Genomic DNA, 23,524 nt, shown 5'->3' with positions numbered 1-23,524 from the left:
TTCTTTTTTTATTACATGTTGCCCCAAGAACACATTATAATGCAAATTAAAATGTACAAGGCCATTTTACACATAAAGCACAATGGTTAATCAAATAATTATATTTTATATAATATAATATAATATGTAATAATAGATATAATAGTTATATCTTTCATAACATAGTTGAGAATCATCTTTATACAAAGTTTGGTGTATATAAAATCCTGAAACCTAAAAAATTGATTGGTGATTTGTTTTAAAAAATTCCATTGTTTTTGCCTATTCTTGTCTTTTTATTTAAAAAACAATTGAGTCCTGGTGTCCTCTACAAAGGACATAGCATAACATATGAATAAAATATCATTTTGCATCAAATCAGCATTCAATGATATTCCTGTGTTACTTTTATGTGACTGCAGAAGCACAGATGTTATCATCTGCACCTTGAGCTGTTGCCTAGATTGATTGTTCTGCATACGAGCCATGGTTCATTGTGACTGACTGATTCTGGCCTGTCAGTAAGAATGATTCAAGAGAAAGTGATTTAACCCCTGCAGGGAGCCTGTTGACTGATGAGGGGGCTGTTGATCTGCCTGCATGAAGTGCAGGTGTGTGAGAGTGACCAGCCTTCTGGGCATCTGTACCAAAATCACACTGAGGCACTACTGTGTGCTCTGAACCTCAAATCTTATTTTTAAAAATACTTGCAGATATTAATGAAATAAAAGGCCACTTAGTGACTGTTCATTAACACACCATACTTAAAGTCCCCCTGTGGTAAAAAATCAAGCTTTTAATGTTGATAAACCATGTGTAAATTCATAAGTCCACCGCTGAGTGTTTTCTCCTTAAAACTGCAGTGAACCAAAGACGGTCTCAAAAACGCGGTTTGAAATCGCTGGTGTTTCTGACGTCACAAACTTCCTTGTAGCCAATCAGGTTAACGTGTGATCATCAACGAGTGGATCTCTGAGCTGGTGTGAGTGACTGGAGGCAGGGCTAATTTGCATATTCATAGAACCACGTATACTAAATGAGGCAAGGGTGTTACATTCAAGCTATTTTAAAGAAATGTTTTTCAGGGAAAATTTTGGTGATAAAAGATGAGTTTTGAGCGATAAAATGATTGACTACAGGGGGACTTTAAGTACACTTTTAAAAAGTGCACTTTGTAATGACAAATTAAAAGTTTTACTTTAAGTTTCGTGATGTTTCAATAATTTTTTGTCGTGCTTTAAAGAGGTACAATTATTTTGATGTTTACTAAAATACTAAAGCATAACATTTTAACTTTTTAACTACTTCGTACTTCGTTTCCCATTGGTAAATACAGAGAAAAGACTTAGTACATTTAGTCAAAAAATTGTGAAAATATATTTTCTCTATTTGCTATGCTGATAATTGTGATTGTGTATATTAGAAAACAATGCAAAATAGGCCACTAATCTTTCCACAGAGGTCTCATGTTTTAAACCTCAATGCATGTCTGTCTAAAACTAAATGTTTCATCATATTACTTTAGTGTAAAATTAATAATCTGAAAAACCATTAAATGTCAATTTCTTAATAGCGTCAAAACAATTGTCTACTCACAGTATGTGGAGTCACGTCATTATGCTGCTCTAATTTCATAACAGTCGTCTGAGTGCGTGTTAAATAGGAAGGTGTGCGAGTAGTTCAGCTAGACTGTCAAAAAAAAAAAAAAAAAAACTACTACGGCGCGCGCGCTGACACAGTTTTTATTCCGCTCTTTTAGCGCTTCCATAAAGTGAGCACGACTGAACAGAATCTGACATCTGTACGGCACTCGCTCTAATCGCGTTTAACGCTTTTATCTCCGGCTGAAAAGTCTTCTGGTGTGCCGCTCTCTGTCAGTTACGACGAGAGTGATGGTTGGCGGCGCCGTGAGCTCAATGAGGAAGGGCATCTCGTGCCCGACTCAAGACCCGAACTGCACGCGCATCGTGGAAAGCCTCTCCTCGTGGAACAACTCCGTGATGAGCGCGTACAGGCTGGTAGATTTACCCCCCACGACCACATCCGTGAGTTAAGCATGTTTCTCCAAGCGCTGTCTTTTCAGTGTTTTTCATCTTTTCCTTTGCAGATGTCCAGCTGTAGCCTACTTGAAAAGATGTGGCCAAATGCTTTAAATGTTATGGATTTGGAAATTTACAGTAGGCTACATTTGACAATATCAACATGTTGATATGTTTGTAATGTAGGTTCGATATGTTTATGTTGTGCTTTTTTATATAGGCTAGAGACAATAGTTTATACACTTTAAATAATATACACTTAAATTGTTATAGCCTACATTTAAATGCAATAAGGTTGCTAAAAGTTCATTTCTGCGACGCGTCAGTATGACGAACTATGCAAAAGCGGGAAAGTTTATGGTAGATTCCTGATGGAGCACACAGTCTGTGAGTTATACATCACTCCTAAATGTAAACAATGTAAAAACAATATTTTAAGTTATTTGTGATAGACATTTAAACACATTTGAACCTTTTCGACTTTTTTTTTCAGGTGCACTGTAAAAAGTAAATAGTTGACTTAACTTTAAAAAGTGAGGGAACCCATTGCCTTAAAATTAATAAGTAATAAAATTCATGTGTAATTGAAAAAAATAAGTTTTATGGAATTGTCAAGTTCACAAACATTTTTTTTTCCAATTATGCATGAAGTTTATTTACTTAATAATTTTAAAGCAACGGGTTTCCTCACTTTTTTAAGTTAAGTCAACTAATCACTTTTTACAGTGGAAGTGGGACAGGGATATTAAGTTTATAGCAAATTTGTTTGCTGCAGCTTAAATATAAAGTGATACATTTAGATAAATGTACTGCCATGAAAAGAGACAAAAGGTCTGTTTTGCTTCTGGGGTGGAAAAAAAAACTCATATCAGCATAACCAGCTGTTTTTTTACTATGGTAGCTGGTTTGTCACTGGTCTACCATTAAGTATAAGTCTATAAGTCAGTCAACCAGCCCTGACCAGCTTGATCAATCTCTAACAGGTTGACTTCAACCCACCGGCTGGTCCATCTAATCATCTGCATCACCAGTGTAGTCCATCAAGAAATCATGTAAAACCAGTTATCAGAAGGGCAACTGAGAAATAATCAATCATTTTGATTACTTTTTCTAATTTGATACATTTGACAAATTTTGATAAATAAAACAGTTAATTTATACCTTTCCAAGAGTGAAGATATTCTGATAAGATATATTTAAAAACTATATGACACTCATCCTGTTTGAATATTCATGCTTACAGTTAAGGCTGTGTCTTCTTTAATGCTACTGAGTCTAGTCAGGTGCATTTTTCTCATTTGAAATCTCGATTCTTAAACACAGATGACTGAAACTGTCCTTCACTGTTAATCACTTACTTAATTTTACCATATATGGCTGGAGTCTGTGGGCTGAGCCTGAAGATGTATTTGTGAGGTTAAGTCCTTGGGGTTTTCCCTCTTAAGATCATTATTAAACACTGAGCTAACTAGAGGACTTATGAAGGCATGTCAGTGCTGCAGAGGAGTACCACTGCATTACATATTTATGCTAATTGGGCATGTCTTTGGGGTGTTTGTTTTCTCGTACATGTTGCATGTCGATGTTGCAGTTTCTATCTCTTTCTCCCGTCATTAAATGAACTGAACAGTCTGGACTGCTTCTGCTGATGGGTGTCTCTACCCACACAACACAAAGTGTGGTAGATTTGTGTAAATTTATAGAAAACTAGGTTTAAAGTTAAAAGCCTGTTTTAATCTGCTTATATACTCAGATCTTATAATTTAATTAGTTGTAAGATGTTTTTTTTTTAGAGTGACAGGATACTCATTTAGTTATGAGATTTTAATCAGGATAATTTTTTAACTAATGACTTGTTCCCATCTTTAATTTAACATGTCTTCATCAGAAGATGAGATCTAATTTTTTTTTTACATTAATCATCTACAAATTTAATAGGACTCTGTTATTGACCTAATCTCTGTTACGGCAATGTTTTAACACAAATTGAACCGAGGGGGTGCTGTATTTATTATATCCTGAATCTGTATTTGAGGGGAATGGGGGAGACCTTAAAATGGTCCCTAAAAGCTGTTACTGTAATGAATCACGTTTTGACCTCTCTGAAATTGTTTTATGTAACTCTGAGCCTTTAGCATTTTATTTAGGAGGATACATATTTGGGTCAAGTAAGATTTATTAGGTGATGATGAATCATATTTACGTAATTCACACACACGCACTTGTACTTGTGACCAGTCTGTCATAAAATGTGACCCAGAAACCCAATGACACCCAAGGCTGATAAGATGATGTTATTTCCAGAACATAGTGACATAGATTTAAGTTTATCAATAACATTAATGGGGGGTTAGCGTTGTCTTGCTCATTTGTCTCAATCTGATGCCAGCAAACGTCACAGGAAAAACAGCTTCACTGACCATGAGGGATTAGGTTAAAAAAAAGCATCATAATCATGCGATTATAATATAATCATATTCAGGTTCATGCTCACATATAGACCTCTCAATGTGTTCTTTTCCTCCTGTTGGTAAAAATAATGTGATCTGTGAGCAGAGACATGCAGAGTGAATATTGTTTTGTAGATGTGGGACAGTTTGTTTGGTTCGGGAGAGTTTGTTGAGTTTGGGTTCTTGTGCTTTATATCAGTTTGTGTGGGTGCATAAATCTTTATTATGAAAACTCGTATTTTTTGTGAAACCTTCTGCAAGTTCCACAGCCATTCACCATAAACAACAAGAAAACAAGTGGGCTGGTTGTTTGACACTGAAACCCAGTATATTGAATATCAACCAAAACAGACTTATTTGCCAGCCAGCTTTGGACAAAATTGGCATGTGGGTGGGAGACATGACATGCAATTCTACCCGTCCATGATGTCATAACCTAATAAAAATGGGTATTTGTTAAAAATATATATCTTCATGTTGTTCCTCTGACAAGATATTATTACTGCATACCATAGCTGTAGTTGGTGTATAAAGACCTCTACTTCAAATTTTTATCTAAACATCAAAATTGTCATGTGGTGTGACTGTCCGGGATATGTGTGACCTTACTAATATGACAATATATATCAGCAAAGTATAAATAATTGATAGATTTACAGTTTAAGTAACAGAATTAGGCCATTTCAACAGACACAGAAAGTGTTGATGTCTGTGTATGATTTTAAAGCAAGTTCTGGCCAAATACATTTTGTCCGTAAAATGGGCGTCATATGGTGTGACACTGCAATCTATATTTTGAACGGGCAATAATTTGGACATCATTATGATGAAGAGGTCCACACTCAACCAGGAAGTTGCAGTGCCATCTCTGGAGTGGTTTGCAAGGTCAAGAGTTGAGTTCTGGCTTTTTAATTTTTAATTAAAAAGCTCTGTATCTGATATGCTCACTAGTGGTCAGTGTTTTGTGTCTTATGGTGTGACATTATTTACATAAAAATGAAACACTTTTATACGCATTTTACTTATTAATTCTTAAAAATCATTCCTGTCATGTGGCAATTTACATGCTAAGTATAAGCTAGCTGTTTTTAGTTAACCAAGAGATTATCTTAACTGAACAAAACGTCATATGGTGTGACACTGTATCATATGGTGTGACTGTTTTTCTAAGTCACACCATATGATATATTTGTCACACAATATTACATACACCTTTTTTAATGATAAATAAATAACTATTCAAAACATATTCAATGATAATAGTGAATGTTTAATAGTGAACATTAAATTACCTATACAATTAATGTATTTCTTTTAAATTTTATACTTAATTTAATGTTCTTGAAGTGAGATGGTGTTTGATTTACTCATACACTCACCTAAAGGATTATTAGGAACACCACACTAATACTGTGTTTGACCCCCTTTCGCCTTCAGAACTGCCTTAATTCTACGTGGCATTGAATCAACAAGGTGCTGAAAGCATTCTTTAGAAATGTTGGCCCATATTGATAGGATAGCATCTTGCAGTTGATGAAGATTTGTGGGATGCACATCCAGGGCACGAAGCTCCCGTTCCACCACATCCCAAAGATGCTCTATTGGGTTGAGATCTGGTGACTGTGGGGGCCATTTTAGTACAGCGAACTCATTGTCATGTTCAAGAAACCAATTTGAAATGATTCGAGCTTTATGACATGGTGCATTATCCTGCTGGAAGTAGCCATCAGAGGATGGGTACATGGTGGTCATAAAGGGATGGACATGGTCAGAAACAATGCTCAGGTAGGCCGTGGCATTTAAACGATGCCCAATTGGCACTAAGGGGCCTAAAGTGTGCCAAGAAAACATCCCCCACACCATTACACCACCACCACCAGCCTGCACAGTGGTAACAAGGCATGATGGATCCATGTTCTCATTCTGTTTACGCCAAATTCTGACTCTACCATCTGAATGTCTCAACAGAAGTCTCGAGACTCAGACCAGGCAACATTTTTCCAGTCTTCAACTGTCCAATTTTGGTGAGCTTGTGCAAATTGTAGCCTCTTTTTCCTATTTGTAGTGGAGATGAGTGGTTCCCGGTGGGGTCTTCTGCTGTTGTAGCCCATCCGCCTCAAGGTTGTGCGTGTTGTGGCTTCACAAATGCTTTGCTGCATACCTCGGTTGTAACGAGTGGTTATTTCAGTCAAAGTTGCTCTTCTATCAGCTTGAATCAGTCGGCCCATTATCCTCTGACCTCTAGCATCAACAAGGCATGTTCGCCCACAGGACTGCCGCATACTGGATGTTTTTCCCTTTTCACACCATTCTTTGTAAACCCTAGAAATGGTTGTGTGTGAAAATCCCAGTAACTGAGCAGATTGTGAAATACTCAGACCGGCCCGTCTGGCACCAACAACCATGCCACGCTAAAAATTGCTTAAATCACCTTTCTTTCCCATTCTGACATTCAGTTTGGAGTTCAGGAGATTGTCTTGACCAGGACCACACCCCTAAATGCATTGAAGCAACTGCCATGTGATTGGTTGATTAGATAATTGCATTAATGAGAAATTGAACAGGTGTTCCTAATAATCCTTTAGGTGAGTGTATTTTTGAGTTTCTTATCGTTTTAAAAGTTTTAAAACAATGTTAGTATGTTTTTTGATTAATGTTAACTGAACTGAATTAATTTAATGTTGAATGCAAATAAAGTACAGTTTTGTTGCATTGACAAATTGTGGAGAGGTGCAGTTAATCATATAGCGTGACACTATATAATTTGGTGTGACATTCAGAATTGTGCCAGTAAAAATACTTTCTTAATTATAAATCATAAAAAAGTAAACGGAACACAAGAGAAATAGTATCAGCAAGAGTCACAAGCATTTTCATAGATTTATAACCGGGTTTAACATAATTAATCTAAAATATCTGGAAAGGCTGAGGAGAGATGACTTACTTTGCATGATGGTTTAGAAAAACAATACAAAATCGAATGAATCTGCACAAAAGAAATGTTAAGTCTTAAGATAGTAATGAAAACAATTTATGTTGAAGTTAGTTACTTAGGGAGAGTATATCCCATTTTCATTTTATATAGAATAACTTTTATGTCACACCATATGACAATTTTAGGCACGAATGCAACAAATTGGTGAATAAATCCAATTTCAAATACAAAATCTAAAAGACCAAATATATTGTGGGAAATGCAAGAGTCAGTACAACACAACTCAATATTTTTTATGCCTAATATTTGAAGTAAAAAATAAAAACTTTTTTCAGGCTTATATGTCTCCAACCCATGTCTTTTACGGTGTCACTCATAAAAATGCAGCATTATTTCTAATTTGAAGAGAAAAATGCCCCCAAAAGGACAACAGTACACAGTTGAACTAGGAGAAATGGTTTGAGATGAAAGAGTGGGAGGTACTGGCACTGCGTGCGTTCAGCCGAGCTCCGGCAGCTTTGCTTTCTAACTGAGCTAACTAAGTAATCATGATAATGCAGTCAAACAAGTGCAGCAGCATCTGGAGCGCAAGAGAACTTATCCAGATATGAAGGACAGCTGTGAACATCCTGTGAATGACAGTACATTCATATCTGTTAGCTGGACCAAGGACACAGTAACCATGCACAGCAATGTTCCATTTTTAAATATATTTTCAATTTCAAGGATGACGTAACGATAAATAAAAACCAACATACTGATTTTCACATAGCAGATTAATGTGTGTCTGCAGGTCCAGAATAATGCTGTTAATGTACATGCATCTGAAGTATCATCAAAGATGATTAAAGACCTCTAGAGTTGTACTGTTCTGTCTTAAGATTTTTCAGCTTAAAATAACGACACAACTAATGTTCATTATCAGGGGAGTTGAGGTTTTGTCATAAATTTAATCACATTTAAAGGAACCGATTTGTGGAGAAAAATGAAGACATGCTTTTTATATTCTAAAATATGCTTTAATCATTTCAAATCATTTGCTTAATATAGGTCACTAATCACTATAATTGATTCTTTAAAATGAATTACTTTGGCTTGTTACATTCTGTTTCTGAACTACTAAACTACACAATGAATGTAATGGGGCATATCATAAATTATGCACATTATATAACATAAGCAAGCATAACCTTAGCCCAATTTACTGTACACTTAGTTCTAATGTTCAGTTGTAGTTTGGAATTCCAAATATTCCCACATTTTCAGAAACAAATTGTGCAAACTTGTACCTTTGGGGGGCACAATAGTTTGTCACTAGGGCAGTCCTTAAAGAGACATCTTTGCATCTTTATTTACCAATAAACGTAGGCCTACCTTAAGGGTACTACTCTAAGGTATAATATTCACCTTTTAGGGGTGTATAAGGTACAAAGATGTCCCTTTAAGGGTACTGTTTAAAGTCTTTTTTTCTGACAGTGCATCTGCATTATCATCTGCAGTTAATAAAAAATACTTTTACAATACCCCTTTTTCTCTGGAAAAAACGACATGGTTTTGAAGAGGCTGGTTTATTCTGAAACATCTTCGAAAAATCCCATGCACAGTTACTGTCATATACCCTCAGTGAGAAACAGATGTGGGACTCAAACAGTATCTATTTCATTAGAATCCTTCTCATTCCAGAGAAAAGGTCTTATCTCAGCCCTCAAAGTTTTCCGTGGCTTAGATCTTCAGTTAACCCCAAACTCAGAAGTAATGAATGAAAACACACAGCAATGGCTACTGCTATATTTCGAAGATCCTTCAGAACAAATAAATTCACCAGTGCAGCTCAGGATGGAAGTGGTTTAATAAATGTTTTGATGACACAAAATGGCCCATGTCTGTTGAAGTTGAAGAGAAACATGATTTGTATCAGTTAAGTTTGGGTTTTTATAAAAGGAGCCATGTTTATACATCTCCAAGGTTTTAATCTTTCTTTCAAACATGCCTGATTATTTTCAGCTATACTGTTCAAAATATAATTTGCCATCCTTGGAAGAAACAAACAAAAACAAACAAAAAACATTTGTCTGCATAGTGTAAAACAGTAGTTCTCAACTGCTGGTTTGTTAAACAGGGAAATCACTAGTGGTAAATGCAAAAAGTAAAATTCAACTTAACAAATAATCATCATAAATCAAATAAAAATCTCATATCATATTGTATTTTGTTTGTTGATGCCAAAGGCTGTGTCTAAGCAAACCTCTTTTGGCTAAAACTCTTCTGTCTCTAGAAGAAACTAGCCAAATTAGACAGGTTGCGTGAAAACCATGAACACATCTACGCAAAAGAAAATGCATGTTTCTGTTATAGCTGACTCTGTTTTTTTACATAACAAATGAATGATTTTGACAGTTTGTTGGTAAAGAGTTTTCTCCACATCATCACTTGACATATACCAAAGGCAATTACTGAATCTGCTTTGTCATATTTCCTCCGTCATGGCCATGGTTACACTCATCTGCTGTGAAATGACTTTTCCGGGAGTGCTTGTCCTGCATACATACAGCCATATCGTGTGCCCAGAGCTCTGACACTTAAAGGTCTTTTCATTAAAGCTTTTCCTGAGAAAAATGCAGTAAACAAATGTCTGCCAAAGAAATGTTTGGGTTTGATCATAATTGTTCAAGCCAAATATTTCCTTGTGTTCCTTTTTGCACCATATAATGCCAAGCAAAATAAATAAAATACATAATGAATAATTTATGATCATTATAATGACCAGCAGAATCACACAACTATTTATAAATATATGGATATGAAATATTGATTTAAGTTATTTTGATAAATATTGATAAAAAGTATTTATTATCTTGTAGAAAACAATAGGCCTAGCAACAAGTTGAACGCTGTGATGATAATATATATATATATATATATATATATATATATATATATATATATATATATCACTTTTCTGAGAATTACATTTTTTAAAGAAATAAAGCTGGTATGACAAAGAGCAGAAAATCTGCCCCACCCTTTAATATAATCAGATTTTTTAAAAGTCCTATTTATTTTTGTCCTATTTCAGAAAAAAGTTAGGTAATTTTTGATGATAATAAAAACATTTCTCTTTTCAACACTTGTTTTAACCCCCCCTCCCCACAGACATAATGCTTCGTCTTAATATGGTAAAATGCGCTCTGGTGCTGGAGGAATGCATGCAATAACATCCCAGGACCTGAGAAAGCATCTGATTGAACTGAATGTTGTGAGAGATTATGCCATCAAAAACTGTCCCTTTGCCATATATTTCTTAAGTCTCATTAAGTATCTGTCTCAGTTTATTTGAAATGATTTACTGCTCAAAGCGCGACGCAAATCTTTTCTTATTGGCCTTAAATTAAATTAAATTAAATTAAATTAAATTAAGGCCAATAAGAAAAGATTTGCGTATAATCTATAAAATAAAGTTTTCAGCTATTCCAATTCACACTCTTGCTTCAAGATTATATAGGTTTTGTTTTCAATACTCTATTATGAGTTTGTAATATAGTGCAAATTCCCATTTAGATGAGATGCCTACAACTGGATATAAGCTTTTAAAAAAAGGAGGCATCTTGAGATCTGTTAAAAAATTGTGATCTGTTTATCATTTATCATATCAAAAATATAAAAACATCTACAGTGTGTCTGTAAGTCGCTTTGGCTAAAAGCGCCTGCTAAATGAAAATGTAAATGTATTGTTTATATGTCTGCTATCCTCCCATTTAATGAATGAATGTCTTGTTGGTGTCAGCTGGGTTCAGGCTTAATGGTGTTTCTTAAACAGATTGTGCCCTCTCTGATGCAAAGGTCACTATAAAACAGCAACTGCTGCTTTTCATCAAGCTATTAATTAATGTGTTCTTTTGTGTCTTCAAGGTTGCCATGGTAGAAGAGTCAGTTTACCCTTTCCCAACGGTGGATGTGCCTGATCATGCTCATTACACTATTGGTGCTGTCATCCTTGCTGTTGGCATCACTGGCATGTTGGGCAACTTCCTGGTCATCTATGCATTTAGCAGGTGGGAAGAACAGGCTGAGGTGAAGTTGAACAAGTATTATGAAAACAGTGTGTGACATGCTTTATTGTTCATTATCAAAAGAAGCCAAAATGTAGTCGGATGGATTGGTGCTTAACTTGGAATAGACACATTTACACAATAGTTAGTTCCACTCTTCCAATTTAAGTGGTTCAGCGGCCTCCCAAGACCATTGAAATTTCCACAGATTTTGCTTGTTTGTGTACACGTGCACAAATTTTGGGGAATTTTGACTTCTTCTGCAGATTTTATTGCTATTAGGTTGTGTGTAGGTGGTGACAAGTCACTGTCTGAGTCATTCAATGGAATTGTTCAAACACACAGATTCATTCAGGGACGAAACACGTGGCCCACGGAATACGCAAAAAAGGGGACGAGGCCTGGTTGAGCTGCATTGAGCTGTGATTATCTACTCAACCAATTTGATTAAAAACGCAGATTCATTTAGGAATGAAACAAGTGACTGTCTGAGTGAGTCATGAATCGCCACTCATCCATTTAGTTCAAAAACACTGATTCATTTAGGAACAAAACAAGTGACATTCTTTATGAGTGAGTCATGGAATCGATTAAAACACTGATTTGTTAAGGAACGAAACAAGTGACTGTCAGAGGGAGTCATGAATCAGTCACTCAACTGACTCGTTCAAAAACACTGATTCAATCAGACACAAAACTCCACTATATTGTGTTTCTTGTAGACACACCGGTTTGACTTTGTTTGGAGCTATTTGCGTTGCACAGGGAGGCTGATTTTCTCACAGACATAAAACTAATAGAATATACCTAATGAACAGAGAAATGAACAATTGATTGTTTTGTGTTTGTGTGTGTGCATGTTGTGTAGGAGCCGGACCCTGAGGACACCTGCCAATTTGTTTATTATAAACCTGGCCCTCACAGACTTCCTCATGTGTGTCACCCAGGCGCCCATCTTTTTCACCACCAGCATGCACAAGAGATGGATCTTTGGGGAGAAAGGTACAAACGTACATGCATGGTTTCACTAAATATGAGGACATGTTGATAAAATGTTTGAGGCAAAATGTGATTTGGTCATTTATGAGCTCAAACAGGATCAATCATATGTTTTCACAACTTACAAGTAGTCAATCTGTACACACAGACAGTCAAATGCATAGACTTATCCAGCATTATCTTTGCAGATAGATCATTAAAAGCTAATGCATTAGCAGTGTCTGAAATAAAATATGCAGGTCCATGATTTATTGCACTGTACTTTTTGAATTATAATGAATGTATTTAAGATTAAATGAGAGTAAGATGGTTTAATTGAATGAATCACTTAGGCCTATAATGTTGAATAGGTTCAAATGAAGGAGAGGTTGCCCTTGGAGACGGCCTTGGTTTGTCAGTACTAACGATTCATATCAGTCTTTCTTCATATTTTTGTGGCTAAATGATGAATGGATTTCTGACAGATGTATGTAACCTTTTCTAGTACAGTTGTTTCTTTTTCATCAGTTGACAAATAATCTCTCTAAATTGCTCTCAAAACATGTGCATCAAGGCTTTTCTTGTTGATATTCAGGTCTAGCTAGTCATTTTGCTCAGCTGTGAGATGCTGCCTTTGTGATATTAAATGATGGAAGGCTCTTTTCCCCCCTGAGGTGTTTTAAATGTCAGTTCTTATCAGGGCCAAATCTTAATTGCCTTCATCAGCCTTGACTGGGATTTGTTGGAATCTTCTGCTCGCTGACGTTTGCAATGAGAGCAAGCGCTCTGTGATTGTGATTATTATAGTAATTGATGCTGATCTTTTGTGTTTAGGGAATTTACTGGGCAGTCATGAAATTGTTGTCTGCTCTTTCACTGTGACAGGAAATCAGGTCACCAAGTCAAAGTTTAGATGTGTTCGACTTGAAGCGGCAGTGCGCAGATCGATCTTTATATGACATCAAAGAACCATGAGAAAAATTAGAGAGCAACGTAGTTTTGTGGAACAAAACCACAAGGAGAAGGGCAACCATGACATTCAACAACTGACAAAGCAATGAGTGAAACACAAGGGCATAGGGGTAAATGAGATTAACAAGATAATGAGTTAACAAGACACTCCTGGGAAGACAATCAAGGGAAAAAACTACAAAGGACTACAAACATGGCACTCAGGACAGGAAGTAACATAAAAGTCCAGGGACATAAATGAACTGTATCTGCCTGTATCAAAATATTATCCCGTAAAACACCGCCAAACACCAAAATACTGTGTAATTTCCACTCAAAGCAGTTTATTCAGCATATTGAAGGCATCTGCTCCATTGATTTCCATTCAAACAGAACAGCCTCTTATCTCCCTTTTGGGATCCTAAAGCGTTATGCTTGTCTGAGTGCAGTTTGAAGCCTCCCTCATGGTGCATGGGCTCTGACCCAGTTTCATTTGGTGGAAAGAGTTAAAATATGCTCTTCCTGTTTCTGTAAGGTCTGACTGCACAAGGCACAATTATGACCACAGTTAATTCGATTGTGACAGTCGTAGGCTTGATCCCTGTGAAAGCTTTCACAATCAATCAGATACAACTCATAAAATGGTGTCTTCCAGGATTAACCTAAAAGCATAATCTGACAAGGTGTAAGAGAAGACATCCTGATGTTTGAGAGGATTATCTTCAATAACAGAAGCTTCTGTTTTGTAATTATTAAAGTGCATCCAGTTAATGTATTCTATGAAAAGCAAGCACAGTTACCATGAATCAGACTGAATGCATTGCCGCTCATTCTGCTGTACATATGCTTTGATAGCACAGAAGACAGGTGTGTGTGGATGTTGAGGAGGTGGCAGACTGTGTCTGTCGTGTATAATGGTGTGAAATCATCTGTTTCTATGCTCCACATATTCTTCTTTAGGTGGTAGGTGGTCTTTTGTGGCTACAACGTGAACACATTCGACCACATCAGTGTTTACACTACGAAAGCAATCCGGTCGAATTCGTTTTCGACAACCTCTGGAAGTGGTTGAAAAACATGGAGCTCAAACAAGCTCAAAACCTTTTAGACCCTCTTTACGATCGACCAAAATGCATCTTAATACCAGGTGTAAACAGGGTGATGTGCATTTGGATATGTAGGGTGGAACTTAATTTAAAACAGTGTTTTTTAATCAGGGGGCATCAGCAAACTTGGTGGCCTTAAGATGACTTAAAATTATTTAAAATAAGTTAAAACAACTAAAAATCCTTTGTAGAACCAGTTTTCCTGGAAAAAGTATGCCTGGAAAAGTCATGTAAATCAGAAAATCAAGTAATGAATATACATTTCACTCGTTATGACAAGCTCTAAAATATTTTATTGGGTAGAAACTGAGTTAAAAAAACATGTATACTTAATTGTTATCCAGTAAGTTTTCCAGTCAGTGTGACGGGGGAGTCAAAAAAGTGAACCACTGATTTAAAAAGAAATCATATGTACAAACCACTGCAATGCAAAATAGTTCGCTCAAAAATGTTTTTCAGTGCCCTTATCGTAACATTAAGCAGTCAGTTAACACATGTACAGTATACACACCAATCTGGTTATCAACACATGAAGATGGACTGAAGTATTCAAAAAGAAAATCAGCAGATTATTTTAATGAACATCTGCCGCAGAAGTTGGCCCTCAAATAGAGCCGTGTGTAATAGTTTGTAATAGTGTAATAGTTAACACACTTATCCAGCAAAACTAGCAAAAAATATATCTGTTATAAATTGTGCTTGGTTACAGACTCACTTAATTCTGTTCCACCTGTCTCTCCAGGTTGTGAGTTGTATGCATTCTGTGGGGCTTTATTTGGCATCTGCTCCATGATCACGCTCATGGTCATCGCAGTGGATCGATACTTCGTGATCACGCGGCCGCTAGCCTCCATTGGTGTGCTGTCTCAGAAGAGAGCTCTGCTGATCCTTCTCGTAGCCTGGACCTATTCACTTGGCTGGAGCCTTCCACCCTTCTTTGGATGGAGTAAGTATAGTATATCTATTGTTTTATCATTTTAAACCGACCTTAAGCTATATTTCCACTTACTTGGATATTTCTACTGTATCTAACAGTCCTGTAACAGCATTCATACACAATTAAAAGACATCACCCTCATGTTGCTCGAAATCTGTATGACTTTCTCTCTTCTGCAGAACACAAAAGTAAATATTTTGAAGAATGCAGGTAACCAAACGGTTTTGGTGACCATTGATTTCCATATATGGACAAAAAACTCTGAGACATTTCTCAAAGTACCTTCTTTTATCTTCAACTGAAGAAAGAAGTTTAAGTCAAGTCCAGTCACTTTTATTTATATAGCGCTTTATACAATACAGATTGTTTCAAAGCAGCTTTACAGTGATAACAGGAAAATTCAGTGATTCAGTTCTGTTGCAAAGATCATCAATTATTGAATTAGTTAATTTCATCTATAAAGCAGTTCTGCAAAAAAAAAAATTATGTCATCGTCCTGCTCAGTTCAGTTCTCATACAACAGCGTCAGTACAGTGAATATTAAGTGTCCCCAACTGAGCAAACCATAGGCAACAGTGGCAAGGAACCAGTTCTCCTCTGGCCAAGTGTGGTGCTTTGTTAATGAAGTTGACTATACATTTGATGCTCATTTAAAAATCATTTAACATGATGCACCAGTCTTTTATAAGCTCAAATCTGTTGGGACAGGTACTCTGAGCATTCTGGATCATGCATGTGTGAGCACACCAGCATGTGAGTTGTTGGGTTCATTGCAAACATTGCGTTGTTGGACTCTGATCTGTGCTGTGTAAAGGTGGTCTCTGAGGACCGAGGCTTTTAGCTTAACAGGGATAGACTGGTAAAGCCTGGTGTTTTTGCCTCTCTAGCACTTACAGAAAACCTGCTCTTCACACGAAGGGTGTCTGTCTCCTTTAACGTTTCTGACAGCTTATATCTTCACCGCTGATCGGCACACCAACCTCAAACCTCAGGAAACTGATGATTGGCAGCCCACACGCATGAAAGTCAGATTTTGATAAGAAATACTATAATTATAGCTTACTTAAAAAAATATCCTCAGCTGTGTGTGCATTGGGTTGTATTTCACTGAGTTTGCCCAGCAGCCAGACAGTAGTCTTAAATCCTTTTCCTGTGTGAGTTTGTTCCAGTTTTCACAATATTTCACTGGGTGTAAACGGCTTAACTGCTGGCTATCCTTCACTTCCCTTCTCAAATTCTGTTTTGTCTGTCTCTGTTTTGCAGGTGCTTATGTTCCTGAAGGGCTGTTGACCTCTTGCACCTGGGATTATATGACCTTTACACCCTCCGTGCGAGCTTACACTATGCTTCTCTTCACCTTCGTCTTCTTCATTCCGCTTATCGTCATCATCTATTGCTATTTCTTTATTTTCCGATCCATTCGCAGCACTAATGAGTGAGTTCTTTGAAACAGGTCCAACAATACAGTATGAATTCATTATACCAAACGTCAGCAGTGTTCCAAAGCTGTTAAAATGTCTTTTGTATTTTATATATATATATATATATATATATATATATATATATATATATAATATATAGATTCTATATTTTAATTATTTAAAGCTTTGAATGGCAGTAAACCAGTGATGTTTAACTGCTCCTTTTTGTCTTTGGAAGAGCTGTGGGCAAAATGAATGGAGATAACAAGAGAGACTCAATGAAACGATTCCAACGACTGAAAAATGAATGGAAGATGGCAAAAATTGCTCTTATTGTCATTCTCATGTATGTCATCTCCTGGTCTCCATATTCAACTGTGGCACTGACAGCCTTTGCTGGGTAAATGAATCCCAATCCTCACACACAATATGATATATAATATAATATAATATAATATAATATAATATAATATAATATAATATAATATAATATAATATAATATAATATAATATACCATTATGCTATTTGATTTAGCGCTCTTGTGTTCATTTAGATTTTATTCAACTTATAGTCATTTTGTAGACTACAAATAGAAGTAATAACATATGATATGAGATATCCATAAAATAGTGTTAATTAATGTACACACTTATTTTGCATGTGTTTTTCAGGTATGCTGATATGCTCACACCATATATGAATTCAGTTCCTGCTGTGATAGCCAAAGCTTCAGCCATCCACAATCCCATCATCTATGCCATCACACACCCCAAATACAGGTACAGGATTCTCTATGTATCGTTGTCAGTTTAGTATATTTGGGACAAGATTGGTGACTCCATGACAAGTTTTGACTCCAGAAGTGGTCATGAAAAACCGTTATGGTACTATAAGTGGTAAATGGACAAACTTACTTTCCATTAATGCAGAACATTGGTCAGATTAGATAAAATTAGATTACCTGGTCTGGCCCCATTAAGACTAAACACCTGAGGCAAATTGTGATTGTTTTAATTTTACTATTGTCTAGCTCACTGAGCCATTCATTCACAAATTGATCAGAAACAGGCCTTGCTTCTGGGTTAAAGTGTAAAATTCCATTTTGATTGGTTTAATTAACCTAAATATCCATTTGAGCATAAAGAGTAGTTAATCCAGCAGAAGCGTCCTGACGGTATGGTACTGTATCATGCGGCTACAGGCCTGCTGGGGTAATGCATTTCCTTCCATGCATGCAATGCAAAAGGGTTATTTTGATTTAGGTCTAAAATACTATAATGTTGTTGAATTATGTAGCTAATGCAGAGCTCTGAAATTAATGCATTATATTTTGACACTAAAAAATTTCATTAAACTTATTTTGTCTGTTACAATGTCCTGTATACTGTATCAGCTATTGTTTCATTTTTGTTGAAGCAGAGTTGAAAACATTTTTGTTTTTTACATATCTGATACCAGTCTGTGTTATTTTAGTATTATTTACGTATATAATGTATATATTATATATATATTGTAATGTATTGAATTAGCCATTTTTATTTATTTATTTTTAGTTTAGTTTAAGTCATTTTGTTACATGCTTTTGTCATATTTTATTAGATTTCTATTTAGCTTTAATTTATTAGTAATTTCAGTTTTAGTTTTTATTCATTTTTGCACTTCTGCTTAAACTTAGTTAGTTTCCAATGCAAGTTTTGTTTAAATTACTTTTATATTTCTAATTATATATATATATATATTTTTTATTATTATCATTTATTTTATGTAATTTTTATTTTTACTGAACCTACTTGGATCTCGTCATACTCTATGTAAATATGGATCCACCATGTCTAAGGTGTCTTATCTTTGTATCTCATCTGTGTCTCTCAGGTTGGCCATAGCGAAATACATTCCATGTCTCCGTGTGCTGTTGTGCGTCCCTAAGCGTGACCTCCACCCGTTCCACAGCAGCTTAATGTCCACACGTCGTTCCACCGTCACAAGCCAGTCCTCTGACATGTCCGGACCGTTCCGCAGAACCAGCAATGGCAAGTCCCGGCTCTCCTCAGCCTCCGACAGCGAATCTGTGAGTGTGTTTGCCTGAAGGACCTGTAGTTTTGTTTATTAGTCTTCTTACATGGGTGAATGTGATTGTATTGGATGTATTTTATTACCTTTCTTTTCTTCAGGGCTGGACAGACACTGAGGCTGATCTCTCGAGTTTGAGCTCCAGGCCTGCCAGCCGACAGGTGTCTTGTGACATCAGCAAGGACACTGCGGAGATCCCAGACTTCAAACCATGCAACTCATCCAGCTTCAAGTCTAAGCTCAAAAGCCATGACTCGGGCATCTTTGAAAAGGTGACCTCACATGCTGAATGCATTCCACGTGGCAAGTATCAAAGGAATGTAGCTTGTTTAACAAACATTTTCATGCAAAAAGGGCTAATCCATCCTTCTCAAGCCTCACTGAAACTATGCCCTAGCGTGTTTCTTTAAAAACAAATCCTACTGACCCCACTCTTGAACATTGGTGTATGTACCTGAAGATGGACCTCACTCTCTCATTTCTGACCTAGAGCTCCTCTGATGTGGATGATGTGCCTGTGGTCGGACTCGTTCAACCTGATCGTACTTTTCCTTTAGCTGTAAGTCTGACAGTGAATCTGTTCAATATAATAGTTCAGTATAAACCAGTCTCACTGCTGACGTGCACATCTCAAGCTGTTGCGGGATCCTGTAGGCGGTATGGTTTGTAAAATGTCCTGACCTCAGGAACATTGTGTTCTGGTGCCACTGGAAGAGCAACTCGCCCAGGCAATCAAATTTGTGCATGAAAAATCTGCAAGCGTATTTAAATTTCTACAATGCTTTCTGATGAATCATGGTGTGCTGTGTAGAAAACAAAATGGTTAGTGAATTAATTAGAATATTGATTACAAAAGTAAAGCATATAAAAAAATGACTGTTCCATTTTTCCAATAAATGTCTCTTTCTGTGGAAGAATATGTGCCCTTGAAAGAATAATTCTAACAATCTTCTTTCATACGTGAATGCCTATTAATTAAACCGAGATTTATGCTGTCAGTGTTTTGTTATGGAGGTCATGCTGAGCTTAATTGCAGCAGTGTTATCTGCGGGAAAAATTCATTCTGATTTAATGTACAATAAAGGCTGATAATCGACAAAATCTAAATGTTCTTTTGTGCTATTTGCAGGCTGGTGACATGACAGACATGCCAGTTTCAAGAGGTGCGATTGGTCGGATTCCCAGCATTGTCATCACCTCTGAGTTTAGCTCTCTCCTGCCCTCAGTACGGCCCAGCTACAGAAGCAGCCGCTCAAGTATGACCAGTGTTGGGGCAAATCTGCCCAGAAGAGACTCTCGTGGAGGAGTCCAGCAGGGGGCAGTGCTTCTCTCCACTGCTGCTGAAACACCTGAGGCCGCTCATTTAGACAACCCTCGCCCCAAACATCCCTAGTGTTTATACCACTCGCCATCTCAATCTTACATTTTAGCATTGTGTCAGGGTTCAGTGTTTCTTTTTTTTGTGAGTTATTATGTTTTTTGGTGTAGACATTTAGTTAGAGAGTAAGAGAGAGAGTTGTATTACAGAATGTAAAAGTCATACATTGATTCTCTTTTCTTTTACACTTGTAATGCATTTTTATGATGACCTCAACTGTTACAGGATGACCAGCACCTTTGTTTTCCTCTGTTTTAAGGGTGTATTTAATAGACAGTGCTTTAAATCAGGCAAAGTTACTTATGGAGACTTGGATGGATGGAGAGAAAGGGCATCTCAAGTTCTTTTAGTCTGGTCATCAACCTCAAATGGCATATACAGGTAATATTAGCTTACTTAAGGAGTTGTTTGTGTTTGCTTTAGTATTAAACTTTAAAGGTTTGTGTTTCTTGTACATTATACATATTATTTCGAAAGTTGTTTCCTTTAACCTTAAGCTTTTTTATAATGCCATTTTCAACCAACATACCTGATAGTTATCTCATCACTCAAAGCGAGACTCTGCCTGGATGTGTTTTGCTTAACAGGGTCATTTTAAGACTGCGGTGTGTGAGTTTTGCTCTTGAGGAGCTCAAATGTTCTCTACTCGCCTCCACAGAACTTAAAGGTATGCAATATAAAGACATTGAAACATCCTGGTTAGGAAACATGGTGATTTCTGTTTGGATATTATTTTAATTATAAAAATTCTTAGACCTTAAGACTTAACTTAGTTGATACATTACTAAATGGTATTTACTCAGAGCAACAACAACAAAAAAACCTTCCAAACAATGTAATAAACCTATAATAATGATTTATATTTTAGAGCTGGATTTTGCAGGAAATTATACGTCATTCACCCGTGCGTGTCATGTCATATCCGTACACCAAGGTAACCATTCACGCAGAGCCGAAGCACAACCAAAACAATGTTCTTCTACAGGATGCATGCAGTTTTATTTTGTGACCAATAGAGGGCCAAAAGTTACTCATAAGGCCTGTCCCAATTGACCCATTTCACAGACTTTGATGACACGTTTCCAGTTATCAACATTGCAAACCTAGTAAGGCTTTTCATATTTTCATTATTCAAATTTAGTATACATTTAATGCTATACTTTGTGTTATATTACTTTGGCAGTTAATTACAAAAAGTGAATTAACACTGCTGCGAGGGTCTTTCTAATACAATGGCTAATGGAATGGCAGCAAATTTCTCATAATTCTCTCTTCTGTCTGCTGTAATTACCGTAATAGTTTGATATTTTTCCCTCTTTTGGAAAGTCATGGAAAAAAACACTATCATGTATTTCATGCTGTCACATCATACCTGCACCACTCTATAACTTTTGATTATCCTTTGAGATACATTTACTACATAGCTTTATTTACACTTTTTGATTTTCAATACTCTGCACATTAAAACAAACTTTAATGCCCTATGTAACAAATACAATTTAATTGTGGTGCTTCTAAATAAGTGCTAAAAAATAAAAAAAAGTTTTACAAAATACACATACTCATCTCTGCACCAATAAAATGAACAACACTTTCCCCCGGTTCCGCAGACAAGGCTTAAAGCCTAGTCCCAGACTAAAATGCATATATGAGCTGTTTTAACTGAAAAGCAACTTGCACTGACATATCTTAAAATATGTCAGTGCCATTGTTTTGTCTTAATATGCACACTAGTAATGTTTTTTTTTTTTTTTATAAAAGCTATGTTTATAAAAGCTACTTAAATGTCCTAATTGAATTTAAGGCCTAATCCTGGCTTAGTCTAAGCCCTGTATATGAAACTGGGCCTTTATGTTTTACTACCAAATTATATGTAATATCTAATTAACTTAACTTACATAGACATATAGAGATTAGAGTGTGGATTTATTGTGTTTTAAGGGCGTTTATCAGACCTGTGACACATACACATTCTCTTTAGTGGCCAAAGTGTGGGTATTGGGACAGGCCCATAGTGTCGCTTTAAGATAGGAAGTTTCTGTAATGCTCCCCCTGACCTCAGATCATCTGAGTTTCAGTAGAACCCTGAGAACTTCAGCGTTAAGAATGTGGAATTCATTTTATCATAGTTTGCAAATATGTGCCATCACATTATTGAAAGTAGAAACAGAGATTTTCAGTTCACTATAAATCATAAGACACATATCATCTGTTTATCATCTTTTTGAACAATTTAATCTAGTGATTGGAGAGATAAAAAGTTTTTTTTTGTAATCTCTCAAACAGAACACGCCACATAATTCATATGCCTGAAGCAGGGACACATCATTATCTCTGTAAATCACGCCAACAGAGAATTTGCAACTGATTTCATACATGCTGCTATGTGTTTAAATACATGATGATGAATGACCCTATATGAATATCGTTCATATGCTCATCCACCTCTACAGACAAGTTGATTTTTAATATTGTAAAAATGTAGTTGTGTTCAATTTCAATTAAAAAATAAAATGTAAATAATCACTTTAGAGTATACAATCAAATCATAGTGAGCTATTAATGTTTAAACAATTATATTGCCTTTTTACTCAACGACAGGTCGAAAAGACTGCCTATACCTCAAATGTGATGGTGGCTGCGCTTTAGCATATAAACATTGTGGCACTCTTTGTTAGATCTAGTGTTTGTTGAGTGGTTTATTTGTTCATGTAAAGGAGTCATTTATTTGTCCAGATGACTACAGTCCGTGGACTGTTTATATTGTTAAGTATGTCTCAGATTGTATCCGAGTTTATATTTGTTAATGTGTATCCATTTAAATGAAAGACACCTTATATATATGTATGTATCCGACACCAAGGAGAACATTATTGTATATTTGTAACTCTATTATATGTAGTTGCTCCTATTTATTTATTTTTAAAATAAAACTGCAGTTCTACACATTGTTTCCTTTTTCAATAAAATATGTAGAGGAGCAAGTTCTTTCATAATCAAATTTGCAAGTATTATTGTGATGTTTCCTTTGAAAGGGATATTTACTGTGTCGAGTGATATCATCACTGAACTTATAAAATAGCTGTTCTATTAATAGAGATGTTTCTCTAGCCTTTAGACAGTGCTGTCCTTATCAACACATGCTGCCTGTCAGTAATGATTTGGTCATCAATTTTCACAGCCATAACTTTTAGGTTTTTTAATTTGCATTTAGGGGATAATAGTAAAAG

The 23,524-nt window shown here is 36.1% G+C and overlaps 1 protein-coding gene across 2 annotated transcripts; it reads left to right on the top strand.

Annotated features, from left to right (window-relative positions):
- Nucleotides 1–1,761: 1,761 nt before the first annotated feature.
- On the top strand, nucleotides 1,762–23,239 carry opn4a (opsin 4a (melanopsin)). Of its 2 annotated transcripts, XM_079854739.1 has the most exons (11): nucleotides 1,762–2,024; nucleotides 11,313–11,455; nucleotides 12,321–12,454; nucleotides 15,230–15,433; nucleotides 16,688–16,859; nucleotides 17,084–17,245; nucleotides 17,518–17,625; nucleotides 18,719–18,914; nucleotides 19,018–19,188; nucleotides 19,407–19,475; nucleotides 20,046–23,239. In XM_079854739.1, the coding sequence occupies exons 1-11, from the start codon at nucleotides 1,872–1,874 to the stop codon at nucleotides 20,307–20,309; spliced, it is 1,776 nt and encodes a 591-aa protein (XP_079710865.1). In that variant the 5' UTR covers nucleotides 1,762–1,871; the 3' UTR covers nucleotides 20,310–23,239. The 2 variants fall into 2 exon arrangements, with proteins under 2 accessions (XP_079710865.1, XP_079710866.1); XM_079854740.1 differs by lacking the exon at nucleotides 19,407–19,475 and having other exon boundaries at nucleotides 1,795–2,024; nucleotides 20,046–20,353.
- Nucleotides 23,240–23,524: the final 285 nt, after the last annotated feature.

Source organism: Squalius cephalus, assembly GCF_949319135.1.
Source record: "Squalius cephalus genome assembly, chromosome: 21".
Classification (NCBI taxonomy): Eukaryota; Metazoa; Chordata; class Actinopteri; order Cypriniformes; family Leuciscidae; genus Squalius; species Squalius cephalus.
This window is presented reverse-complemented; position numbering and strand designations above follow the sequence as displayed.

What these genes read in the sequence shown, in the direction of transcription:
- opn4a (XM_079854739.1), top strand. Translation starts at nt 1,872, where the DNA reads ATGGTTGGCGGCGCCGTGAGCTCAATGAGGAAGGGCATCTCGTGCCCG. An exon ending in TACCCCCCACGACCACATCC is followed by an intron (nt 2,025 to 11,312) that starts GTGAGTTAAGCA and finishes TGTGTCTTCAAG; the next exon opens with GTTGCCATGGTAGAAGAGTC. An exon ending in CAGCCTCCGACAGCGAATCT is followed by an intron (nt 18,915 to 19,017) that starts GTGAGTGTGTTT and finishes TCTTTTCTTCAG; the next exon opens with GGCTGGACAGACACTGAGGC.